Source organism: Poecile atricapillus, chromosome 16 (assembly GCF_030490865.1).
Source record: "Poecile atricapillus isolate bPoeAtr1 chromosome 16, bPoeAtr1.hap1, whole genome shotgun sequence".
Lineage (NCBI taxonomy): Eukaryota > Metazoa > Chordata > Aves > Passeriformes > Paridae > Poecile > Poecile atricapillus.
The window spans coordinates 7913211-7926365 of NC_081264.1; the positions used below are offsets into that span (position 1 = coordinate 7913211).

Here is a 13155-nt window from a genome sequence, read left to right on the forward strand (position 1 = left end):
AGGAGCGTTGCTATTTGCATTTGGACATAGCTAGGTGGAATATGACTATATTTAAGAGGTTAAGTTGATTTCTCAGTGCTCTATTTATTTTAAAATTACTCATTAGAGCCACAATTTCTGTGGGATAATCAATCAAAAGCATATTTATCTCTTCAGGGAGAGATGTCAAGTGACCATTTTACCCAAACTACACAAATTTCAATGGGTCACTCAAACCAAGTTTCTGCTGCTGAATGAAACTGCTCCACAATTTCCTCATACAATTGTTCTCCAGGTAGTATAGCATAATTCTATGGCATAAAATAAATTACATAAGCATTGGATTCTACTGCCCACATTGTAAAATGCTGACGTGCAAAATGTTTATCTGCCAATGGCAGAGACTTCTTCAGGTGGCCATATAGATTTAATAACTTCCTTTTTACACAGCATTCCATACTCCTGACTGATTTATGGACACATTTGGATGTCCTGGGAATCAGTTCAACAGCTTTTCAATTCTAAAATTTGCAAAAGAGTTCTTGGCATTTCCAGCAGATCTTGGGAAAAACTGAACCTTAAAAACCAGCAAAAACCAACCAACCAACAATAACAATAAAGAAGGGACAAGGAAAATTTATGTTTTACGTTACACACGTTTGGTTGAAGAACCTAGCAGCAAAGCAATTACCAACACATCACAGAAAAAAGCTAGCTCCTACTCCTCATCCTCCCAGTATCACACAACATGCTGAAGCTAAAGGGTGCTTGTGCCTGAAAATTTGTCCATTTTTCAATATATGGCAGTCACCTAGTAAAAGAAGTCTTAAATGTACGATAGGGCTGAACTAGTTAGTCATTAAATGCTGTGGAAATGGCAGTGATCTTTTCATGATAAATGAAAGAATTTCTTACCTTTATCTTAAACTTAACTTAGCAGTTTGCAATTGAAAGATAAAGTGAAAATATTTAGAAGTGCACTTCAGTGTCACTAAACAATCCTACCTTTTACATATTAATTGGCCTGACACTACTTGTTCAAAAGACAGCAAAAATTTCTGTGTTTCTATTTCCAAAGACCTAGGAAAGCCCAGGAAGATAGTTCAGAAAAGGGATAACATTTCTGTGTGCTCTGTAAAACCCAAAATGTGCTGGTAAGGGACGATATAATTTATTGCTGATACTATCTAGGAAGCATGCAAACCAAAATGCAGCATTACTTTATTTTAGGAAATACAATTTTTTAGCCATCCCAGCTTGGCACAGGGATTTTTATTCAGATAAAGTGACAATATATAAAAAGATTTTAAAAAAACCCAAGCCAATTTTTTTTTGAATAAAAATAGATAGTTTAATTAGGTTTCTGTTGGCTACATTTAAATCACATTTCATATTAAATTAATCTGTATTAAAATATGTACAAAGAGTGATGCAATGATACACAACCTCTATGTATTCAGTATAATACATGAAAACATTGAAGTCACAGTGAATTCAAGCAAACAGTTCAAGTAGGAGAGCATTCCACATGTACACAGCCACCAAGGCACAGCAGAATAAGGCCAACAAGCCATTTCATATGACCAAAGTAAAACGAAATCTGCTATGGAACAGGATAAGGTAATCTGTCAATATTTCAGTCTACACAGAATTATCATAGTACTTCAGCCTCCTTCCAGGAAAATTATTCCCAGAGTCAAGCTACACGTGACATTACAGTATCACAATGCATTACACCAAAAAGGCTTTATTGACACTGGCATTCCCTGGATTTTTCATTTGGTATTTGGCAGTTACTCAGTATTTGGATTTTAAAAACCCTAAAATCTTAAAACTCCTCTCACAAAACAAGTCTTTAAATTAAACTACAGGACTTCAATCTGATAACACTAACAAACTTCAACATTCTAGAACTTCAAGGAGTTTCAGTTTGATTAAAAAAATAAAAAGCATTCTAGACAATTTTAAAAGCACATTTGAGTGGTAATATAAATTTTTTGTTATCAGTCAACAACTCAATATCGCAAGTGTATGTCTACTAATAAAAGCAGGCTTGATAAATAGAAATCCAATGTACAAATACCAGGTGACAGCTTTTGCCATTACCAGGGTGGGATGTTTAGAAAAAGAAGAGTTCAATATCTTTGTGCTGAGATCAAAATCCTTTTGACCTCCCAAAAGGCATAAAAACACCAGTCCAGGCCTGTACCGGTACCTAAGATACACCAAAACTGGAGCACCATGAACTTTGGAACAGCCAAAATAATTTCAGAGGGTCTCATCCTCAGCTTCCAGCACAAGAAGCCAAAATGCACCACTGTATAACAAGAGCAAAAGACAAAAGAATCAATAGTTAAAGAGCAAAGAAAGAAAAAAATGGCTGTAGAAATCCTGTAAGCCATGCATGTCTCTGCTGTCTAACAAGCAGCTCTGAACTAGTTCACTGCTTCACTAACTACAAATAAAGTCTTATATCCCCATCTCTGTTCCAGGTAAAAACTACACACCAACCTAGGCTACAACTCTAACACTGGGAAAGAAAAAGGCAAATTCTGCATTATCATCTAAGCTAGTGGCACTGCTGAGGCCCAAATTCCATCCCAAGCTCAAACTCAAGCATCAGAATTAAATGTCAGTACCAGTATCAGTTACAATTAGCTGATATTGCCATTTCTCTCACAACACAAACAGATGCTCCTTTTCCACCTTAAGTTAAAAAGCCACAAAAAGTTAGAAACAATGACAGAGAAGCTCATGGATGATGAAACTTAAATAAATCTCTTCTCTAGGGAAGAAAAAATCTTGCTTACACACTGTCTGCCTCCTCTTCCAAAGGAAAACAATTGTCTTGGTAAGAAACTCTTATCTTCAATTTATATTTTCACTAGAAGTTGCCACATTTTAAAAAAATATTCTACAGATAGTAGCAGGTTACTTGATTTGTAATATTTTTTAAATTAATTCTTACAGTGTCTTACCTTTAGGACAATAGAGAAATTAGCGCATCCAGAAATTTGCTCCGATCTTCTGTTTTCAATTCAATTACTAAAATATGAAATATTTTATTACAGGATGCAAATAACTGAAAGATATACTAGATGTCACACTTGAACAATAAGCCTGAGTATGCTAATTTATATTCTTATTCAGCTTTAAGAGGGAGAAGCTATTTGGACAAAATGCAATGGATACTGTTTATCTTGTGCTTAAATCATAGCAAACTAATTTCTAGGTGGTCACTACACAATAGAGCAGGCACTTCTTAAATTTAAGACTATTTCTTTGTATGTTCAACATGTAGGTATAGATAAGTAGAAATTATTTAGAAAGCCTGTCTCTTTTTTTAAGCACGTGCAAGATAGGCTGATTTCTCTGCCTAAGTGTCTCATCATTACCGTGCTTGATCTGGCTGCTAAATTTAAAGCCTTCACACATAACATCATGGACTGTGAAGTGAAGTGCAAACCGTTAGTGGATGTAAAATGCAGCCTGGCTCCAAAAGCTGAGCTGGTTTGAGCTTTCTGCAGCGGGAGGCAGCGCTCGGAGCCCGGGCCGAGGCTGTGGCCGCAGCAGCACCGCCCCCTGCGGGCCCCGCTACTCACTCGACATCTCGAAGTGGTTGTGCAGTGTCCGTGAGTTGGTGCTCTCCGCAGCCTTCTCGAAGGCTCTTCCAAAAAAGCTGAGGCAGGAGCAGAAAATACGAATGAGTGTCACGGGAAAGGATGTTTACTTGGGTAGGAGCAAGGAACTTTCTCCTGGCTGAGAAGTGGAAATGGCTTCCAGATGTTTTTACAGGTGCCCTGTATTCAACACCTCACTTATTCATGTGAAAAATTCTTTACATTGGAGGCTTTTAGAAATGAAGTCACAGGACATGTAGTGAACTATGTACCCTCTTTTAAGAGGGAAGGAAAAAATAAAACCTTGCAAGGAAGGTCTTGAAGATCTGTATCCTCTCTCAAAGTACCTCAGGCACACTGTATGCAGAAGGTGTGTTTTTGAGAAGGATACAATTCAAGTCAACATAATCAGTGCTAAATAGGTATAGGAAATATATATATGCTTCAAAAACAGGTTTAGAACTTGTAAACACTTTGCTTACTTCTTCTTGTCCGAGCTTTCTGTCTCTGGAGGAATCCCCACCATGATCACAGTTCCCTGTTCAACATCCAGGGGTGCAGCCATGACCAGGGGCAGCAGCTTGCAACGTTTGTTTTTTGTCTGGAAGTCAGAAAACCTCTTTGTTACACAAGGCTCAGAAGGCAATTTAATATCAGTTCTCCATGTGAGATAGCATTACAAATAGCTACCTAAGGATACAGATACTCTGCAGTTCAACAGAAGGTGGTTTCTTTACAGGATCTCCTGATCCACTTATTCCTTACAGTAAAAGTCACTTTAAGGACTAATAGAAATTTCAGTGATGTACTCCCTCAAAACTTAAAAAATTACACAAATGTTTAGATTGCAATTATCTTAGTGATGAAAACCCAATGCTATGAAGTCTTTAAATAAGTATCTTCCCTAGAGCAGCATTCACAAATATGCTAAAATCATCCAATCAATCAGCAGAAAAACATTATTAATAGTTTCCTATAATGCTTTTAATAATCAACTAATTAAGAAGTATCTGACAGAACAATAAGTATTAAACCAGCCAGAAGTTTGTTAGTCAAATGCTTTTGATTTACTTACAGAGCAAATGAATGATTTCAGTAAGTATTTACTAAGCAGACATAGAGACACCGGTTTAGAAAACAGTTTCACATCTGGTGTGCCCTAGGAAAAGAAGAATTATTTCAATTACAACCCAAGATGATTCTTACACTTACTTAGTTTTATAATCTACTGACAAGCCTAGAAGCCCTCTCCCATTTGTGAGGGCTGAGTCTGCTTTTGGGAAGTTCAGAGCAATGTCAGTATTGACCCATCAGAGGACAGCATAGCACAGAGACACAGGCTCCTTCTTATAGAGTAGTTCTTGCTGTGTCAAGCACCTAGGGAAATTGTTATTCAAAGATGATACAGTCAAAAAGGAGTCAAACGAGAACCCAAACACAATTCTGACCTCCATGAGGGAGCAGTAGAGAAATGGCCCCTGAGAAATGATAAGGTTGGTGCAAATACAGCTGGCCACTGTCTGCTGAATGGCACGTAATTGCTTTTTGGCTAGGTCCAGTCCTTGGTGCAGCTTGTCCAGGTTACCCCTGCAACAAAAAGAATAAAAATAGAAACTTTCTTAGTAGAATAAAGGTTTTCACATAAAAATTATATCTAAACACTATTCACAGGGATATTTTGATTTTTTTTCTTCAATAGTTTATGAAGCAAGAGTTCATATTTCAGATCCATAATCCTAATACATTTCCCTAAATAAAATTGCAAAATACTGAAGAGGCATATTTTCAGTACCTGGAGAGACTGTCCAAAGCCTTAATGAAATTAGTTGTTTCAGACCCCTCTTTCTCTATGTTCTCCATGAGAGAAGTTGTTGCATAAACTATGTCACTTGCTGAGAACTTGTTCTTAAAGCCAAAGTGAATGCTGAAAGTCTGAACTCGTAAATCTTTCATTCTGCAAAATGAAATACAGGAAAGTTTATTATCAACATTGACCACCTGTCTTCCCCAGTATGTCAATCTTAAGACCATGAAGAAAAATCTTATCCTAACATTTGCAACAAATCTAGTGTTACTTTGCCAATCTAAGAATCATATTTTTAAAAACAACATATTACATCTTCTTCATATAAAAATATTTGAACTTAATTGAAAAGTATTTTCAGATAAAACCTTTGTATTTAAAACAATTTACCCAAATTTGTTTGCAGATTCTTCAATCATCTCCCGAAGATTTTCTTTCAAAGACATGTCCATGGAATTAAATTTCTGTTTCACTTGCTTCAAGGGCAAACTAAGAACAGAAGGAAAAACTTCACTGACAGGTACACCAGAAGAAACAAGTACTTTACATTTTTCTCATAGGACATTTAAAATTGTTATATAATTTTACAAGGTTAAGTCTGACTAAGCTTGTATGCATTCATTTTTTCAGTCATTGAAAAGTGGATGCAAGGAAGCAAAGGTTACTTTACTGAGCTGCCATTCCATAAAGACATACAGCAAGTGTTCCTTGTAAACCAATACACAAGCTGTGTGACTCAGAGACACTGCCAGCTATTCAGAGCCCCACAATCATATTTAAAAACTGACAGCTTGAGTACTTGCAAGCTATGTTCTGAATATTTTCCTGTAAGTCATTGAAAAAAATGATCCAGATTTTTGTAACTCACCCCATGTCAGCCAAAAACTCCTGGAGCCTCTTCTGCCCTTGTACAGACCAAAGCTTGAGGCTGGCAGAGGTGTAGGAGGTGTTACAGAGACTTTCGTAGAGAGACCAGTGCTGGTACAGTGCCAGGCGCAGGCTGAGCAGGAGTTACGGCAAATAATTGCAAACACAAATATCCTCTGACCCTACAAACTCCACAAGTAGGAAAGGATTCAGCTGCCCTTACATATTGATGTCTGTGCTGCATAAAATGCAGTGAAAAGCTCAGGTGATGTAACACAAGAGTAGCAATGTGGAATTGTGACCAGTCCTGAAAGGTTAAGCTGAACTGAAGCCCCATGAGCTGCTGAAAGAGGGATTCATGCACAACAAAACATTCAGATTTCCCTTTATTTTATTTCCATTCTCAGCAGAGATGGTGCTGGCATTTTTTTTTCCCTAGATAAAAATCCCAGAGGGGTTCACCAGAGGGGTAAGTGTGCATTTTCCCCAGACCCTCTTTAAGGATACTCATATTCAAATGCAATTCTCATGCAGTCAATGGACAGAGAATTCTCTTCATCCTCGTTGCGGTGGTTGTGGCGAGACACGTGGCGCTGCAGGATTCCAATGTCAGTCACGTACTTCATCCTGAAACAAAAACAAGTTGGTCACTTCACTTTCTGCCTGGGAATTTTTGGTTTTGATTACAAGAAAATAAAAATGCTTCCTAAACTCAGCAGCATGAGAACTGTAGATACATTTTAAACCCTCCCAACTCATTAAATAATGTTTTTTCAATATTCATCTTTTTATCCAGGCAATTAAAACAAAAAAAAAACAAACCAAAGAGTAGACTGACCAATGAAATCAGCTACTTATTACATTTATCTCTTTTAAAATGTCCATGTGTTAGTGAAAATATAACACCAGAATTAAAGTCTACACATGGTAATACTAGAATTCTGATCATATCTAGTAGGAAATAACAAAAAAATAGGAAAAAATATCTGAAACTTTTTAACTAAAACTGTAAAGGAACCTGGAGGATACAGAATATACAAATTTCTTCCCTTAACAAAACTCTATTAAGTTCATGCTTAGGTAAACTACCATTAAACACAATTTCCTCCCAGGTTAGAAATGACTGATTTATAATTTTGTGAAAAAAAAAAAGTTACTTTAAAAATTCTAAATAATAAAAAATAATTTCTTAAATATATATATTCCTATTTTTGGAAGGCAACAGACAACATTCAGGCATTAATATATTAAATATCACAGTTAATTACTTATATCTGTTATAATAATACCCTTATGTTTCCTGATCTCTACTAATTGTTGCTAATTAGTCCCAAAACCAAAATTTTACAAGATAGAATAATAATAAAAAGGATAAATTTAAAAAAAAAAAAAATCTTTCTTACTGAGTGATTTTATCTTGGACCCATTGATCTGTTAGGCCAACAATAGCCCACCTAATTTTTTTTTTTTGAAAAAAAGAAATAGAAAGAAAAGGTTAAACCAACAAATATTCCAATAGAGTATATTATATTTAACTCTAAATACGTGAGAGAGCAAATCAGAAACATTGTTTACCAGCAGTACAGAGAAGTTAATAACAAAGCCATCAACTATTATTCCCTCTTTTGCAGACATACACATATAGTACCATTCTCTCCTTTTCCATGTAAAACCTGTTGTTGCTTTTAATTAATTTACCCAGATGAATCCTTTATTTGAACACAAGCATCCTCTCCCTAAAGAAAATGGAATCTCATAGTAAAAGCAAATAGTTTTGGGAAATCTTGCCTGTCTTTGCAACAGGTTTAAGCTTCCAATCTCTAAAAAAAATGATGGAAACCTACCACAACATGTCATTCAAGTCCTCAGACATTATCCATGCCAGATCAAACATCACCATTGCAGACTACAAGAGGGAGAAGCAAAAAGACAAATGAACACAAGACACAGTTCACTAAATAAATAGAACAGTTCAATCTGCCAAGTACCAGTACACATTACTAAAGCCCTAGAAATCAGCCTGGAGTCTGACAATCTGCCAGCTTCTTCCTAAGATATTAAGCAGAAAGAAAAATATTCTAGAGAGCTCTGTAAACCTGCATTATATATAAAGCAAACACTTAATAAAATATAAATAATCAGAGAGGCCAAATGACAGAAAGAACAGTTTGATATCCTAAGCACTGTTTGGGATATCCTGACAATTTGAAAAACAACCTCCCTACATGCTCAAGTCTATTTGTGACAGTATTTTGTAAATAGATAGATACCCTTGAAAAGATCTAAAAAAAAGCACCAGAAAACATTAAATTAAGTTAAACTACTTGTATGTATATATATAGGATGCATTTTATATATACAATAAGATACAAAAATAGAGAGATGCAATAATATTGTTATATTGAATAGTGTTATTAGATAATGATATAATTGTAATAGATAATTATAACATTGGATATTGCCCAATTACCTTTATACTGTTACCTTGAAGTTTTATGGCAAACAGAGTTTATACTTACTGAGGTCCCATGATATTCATATTGTTCGTAATCAAAAAGAATTTCCCGTCTAAAATGGGGAAAAAAACCCACATTTAACTAAGTGGTGAACTGGTCATTGGAGCCAATTAAAAATATAAGCCAGAAATGGTGAATAATATTTAAATTTCATTTTAGTGATTAAAAATACCAAAGTTGGGCTAAAAATTGTTTATCTGCATGGCAATCAGACTTCAGTAACAACATGGAAACCACACCGAAATATACTCATAAAGCAAAAAAGAAAAATTTTTTACATCACTATTCCTCAAATCCCATTTTATCTGATTTGTTCCTTCTCATTCCTATTGATTTCAGTGGCATTGTAAAAGTAGAAAACAAGGAAAAATTTCACCCCAAGATAGATAAGAATATTACAACCATTTGAAGTGAGCCAATGCACCTAGTGGTACTCAAATATTCAATTACTGTTTACAACTTTCTCCATTTAGACATTTTATTTTTATATATTAAATATCTCTCTCAACTTTCTGAACCCAATTACAACTAAAGCATCTTGCAAATCACAGCTTGGTATCTTGTGTTTGTATTCTTAACAAAATTTGAATCAAAGAATTAAAGAAAAAGATAGAAGCCACATAAGAAAAACAGATTTATATACCTGCGTGCTTCCCATTCTCGCCTTTGTCGTCTTTTCATCGTCCTCTCTATTACCTCCTGTAAATTAATTTCCAGGATGTTAAACAGCTAGAAAAAATACCCTAATATATTAACATCTAACCACCTCAATTTTTAAACCTTAATTAAAAATTGTTAATCAAAATTTTCATTAAGAATATTAATTTCTTTTACTGAAAAAAAAATATTGCCAGTAACAACATCTAATGAAAAAAGTATCATCAAAAATATTTCCAAGGAACACATGTAACATCTTTGTGAAATATTTAACAGATCTGAGAAAAGCTTTTGTATTTGCAATTCTCCTTTGAATGGGTAGCTTCTTTGGCTAAGATAGTGCCCTTTTTATATTAGTAGGAAAAACGGTACAGTGCTAATGGGAAGACAACAAAGATAACATGAAATACATGTTAAATCTAAGGGTGTCTTTATATTTAGTTGTCCCTTAATGCTGGTCTCATGCCTTTGCTTGCTCCTGTAATATAAATAGAAAATATGCTACAAGTAACATGGCAAATTTAATTTAATGCATACACTTAATATAATTTTGTTAGTTTACTGCTACAAGCACGGACAAAATGCTTTGCTAAACTATTTGTGAGCTTGTATCTTCTCAAACACTTTTTTTGTAAAAGGAGCTAATATCTAAACAAGTCCTATTGCTAGATTGTCAAGTCCACAGCACATATTAGGAAACAGATCTCTCCAGTTCACTGATTCTACAAAGAACTATGCATAAGTAAGTTCAAAACATTTTTTTTTATTTGGAGAAAATATTTATGTGTAGTTCAGATAAATAAATATTTTGTTTATCTGAAACTATCTGTTGTAAAAGGTTATTTTTATATCTTGCACTTGGATTTGTGATCTAATGGAACACAATTGTTAAACTCAAATATTATTATGATGTAAAATATATGTAATAGCAGTTTTATTTTTCTTCCATTCACAACACAGCAGTGAAACAAACCTCTTCAAAACGTCTGCGCTTCTCTAAGGGTTCTGGGCCATCACTTTCATTCTCTGAGTCCTCTTCTTCATCCTCATCATCTCTGAAGATGTCATCATAAGCAGGAACATTGAGATCATCATCTTGCTTGACTAACAGCTTAATCTAGCAGGAAGAAAAGTGTATTTTAGAGTGAGTATCTTATTCAGTGAGCAAAATGCACTCTAACTTAGTAAGAGAAACTAAAAATTCATTTTGGACTGTATTCATTCCTGGCATAACAAATCATTGGGTTTTAATACAAATAACATATTGATTTATTGAAAATAAGAGTAAAAATCCATATTTCTTTGTTAGAGCATTACTGAAAGAATGCTTGTTAAAATAATTTGTGATTAATACTTTAAATTGTAGGTGCTGCTAGATGCTCAGAGATAATACATGTTACATTCTGGAGGATGTTTATCCTCTGATTTATAGCAGTTTGATCTACAGCAACAAGATTAACAGGTGCTTACTACTGAGAACTATTACATTGCTAACATTAGAGATTTCACTACTGCAAAAAGGATTTTTTTTGGTCATGTACATTATTACTGCAAATATTTATTTTTTTATTTATTAATGTTGATTTCTGACCTACGAGCTAATGCTCTAACCAGTTTTACAAATACAGAAAAGCACTACACTGCTCACCAGCACACTGTGGGGAGGTGCTCATTATGAAAAGAAAAAGCTTTTACCTGTGTGTCATTGTAAACATTCACTACATTGATGGGTCTGTGACTGTCACAAACAAAAAAAAAAGTGTCTTCTTCAGGCTGCAAGATTTCCAGGAGGTCAACATTAGCACCACAATTAATAAGAACAAAATATTTGAACTGCAAACAAAAGCAGAAAAAAAGAAGCTTGTTACTTAAATTGCCAGGAAATGTGGAAAAATGAAAACATGTTTACAAAACCTCCAAAGCACTCATCATTGCCAAAACTTGTGTTTATTTTCTGATATTTGATGTCTCTGAGGCAGAAAACGTTTGTTAAGGCAAATTAAGGCACAATTCAGAGATGTTGGACATCCAATACCAGCACCTTTATATCTCAAAAATGTGCACAAACTTCATTCGACTCTATTAACATTATAGCACATTTGGTGGAGGTGACATTAAAAACTTGACAAGTTTATTACTATTATGTTAAAATGTAACCACAGTTTTGAAGTAACCACTAATAATAATGAGCTTAAGTATCAACATTTTAAATTCAGGAAGGGAAAAAGTTTATCTTTACAAAAAATAAGCTCCAGCTTAAAAATTTTCCATTATTTTTTCACCTGATCTTTATGCTCCAGAAAGGCAGTTTCAAGTTCTTGCCACCCAGTCACCGGCACGAGTGTGTATTGCACATGGTCGCATTGAAACAAAGCCTGCAAGGAAGCAGCAGCTGTTAGCAAAGGGGAGTGGAAACAGCCTCTCCTGCAACGCTACACCAGGCTATGATTCTATTCCACACAAATCCTTAAAATAAAGGCATCCCAAATGACAAATCTGCATGAGCTCTGAGACTACGACTCACCAGTTTTCAGTGCCATAACTCATGGAAACAAATGTTACAAAAGCTGATTAACCTTTCCCCCCTCTTCCCAGTTCACACCCATTTATGGGATCCCAGGACATACATATTTTCTTCTACTATCAGCTGCAGTTATAATGAACCAAGACTTACTTGGAGTATTTTACAAGCACATAATGCATCAACATCTGAAGCAACAAGAAGAAGAACACGCTGTAAAAATAACAAAATAATAGCATTAATGTAGGCACCAAATAGAGTGTGCTGGTACATGAAATGCATAGAACACTGAGACACCAGAAATCCAGATAGAGATCATTATAAGCATAAAACAGGATTGCTTCTTAATGGACACTGTGACCAAAATTAATCACTTAGGCTGTCCAACTAAAGCTTCACCACCTTACCGTACACATCCACAGTGAACAGAGTTAAGCAAACCCTGGCTTAAAAATAAAAGCAGCAGACAGATGTGCTACAAGAAAGACTGCAAGAAAAACATTAAAGATGAGAGAAAACAATATTTAGTGCCTGGGCAAATAACACTAAAACGGTTAGAAAGGCATTTAAAGAAATCGTTCAGATGTTGTGGTGAAGCATGAGATCCAGAGCACACAAAAACACTTTAGCCGAAGGAGGTGAACCGTAAGTGAAATTCCTGGTGAAACCTCACCGCCCGGACGCTGCTTTGCCATGAGACGGGAAGGGGGAAAATAGCCGGGCAAGGGATTTTCAGGGCCAGGATGACTGCCGGCCCCGCCGCCCTCAGCGCGACCGCCTGCCCGGTGCTCCCCGCCGCCAACCCCCGGCCCGGAGCCCCCGCAGCGAGGCCACCACCGCCCCAGAGCACCGGAGCGCCTCAGCCGCCGCCGGCAGAGCAAACCCTGCGCCATGAGGCGGCGGGAGCCGCGGCGGCCCTAAGTGGGGAGAGCCGTGACGGGAGAGAGCCCTAGAGGAAGCCGCTCCGCCCGCCGCCGGGGCGCTCGGGGTGCCACGCCAGCCCCGGTCACGGCCCGCTGCCCGCACCTGGGTGACGACCAGGTCGTAGAACTCCCGGCGGCAGTCGGAGACGAACATGGCGGGATCGGGAGCGCGCGGCGGGAATGGGCGGCGGGTGCGCGCCGCCGCCGCTCAAACTGGGCGCCAAACCAGGTTCGTATCCCATTGGTCCGCGCCTCACGGAGCGCTGGC

The 13155-nt window shown here is 36.6% G+C and overlaps 1 protein-coding gene across 1 annotated transcript; it reads right to left on the reverse strand.

Moving 5' to 3' along the window:
• Positions 1-1331: 1331 nt before the first annotated feature.
• On the reverse strand, positions 1332-13041 carry CDC45 (cell division cycle 45). Its single transcript, XM_058851682.1, has 19 exons — positions 12991-13041; positions 12118-12177; positions 11726-11818; positions 11139-11276; positions 10417-10560; positions 9430-9485; positions 8790-8838; positions 8115-8176; positions 7674-7724; positions 6778-6897; positions 6272-6403; positions 5794-5892; positions 5392-5553; positions 5048-5186; positions 4675-4758; positions 4082-4200; positions 3582-3658; positions 2958-3024; positions 1332-2296 (listed from the first exon to the last, which is right to left on the reverse strand). The coding sequence occupies exons 1-18, from the start codon at positions 13039-13041 to the stop codon at positions 2960-2962; spliced, it is 1701 nt and encodes a 566-aa protein (XP_058707665.1). The 3' UTR covers positions 1332-2296; positions 2958-2959.
• Positions 13042-13155: the final 114 nt, after the last annotated feature.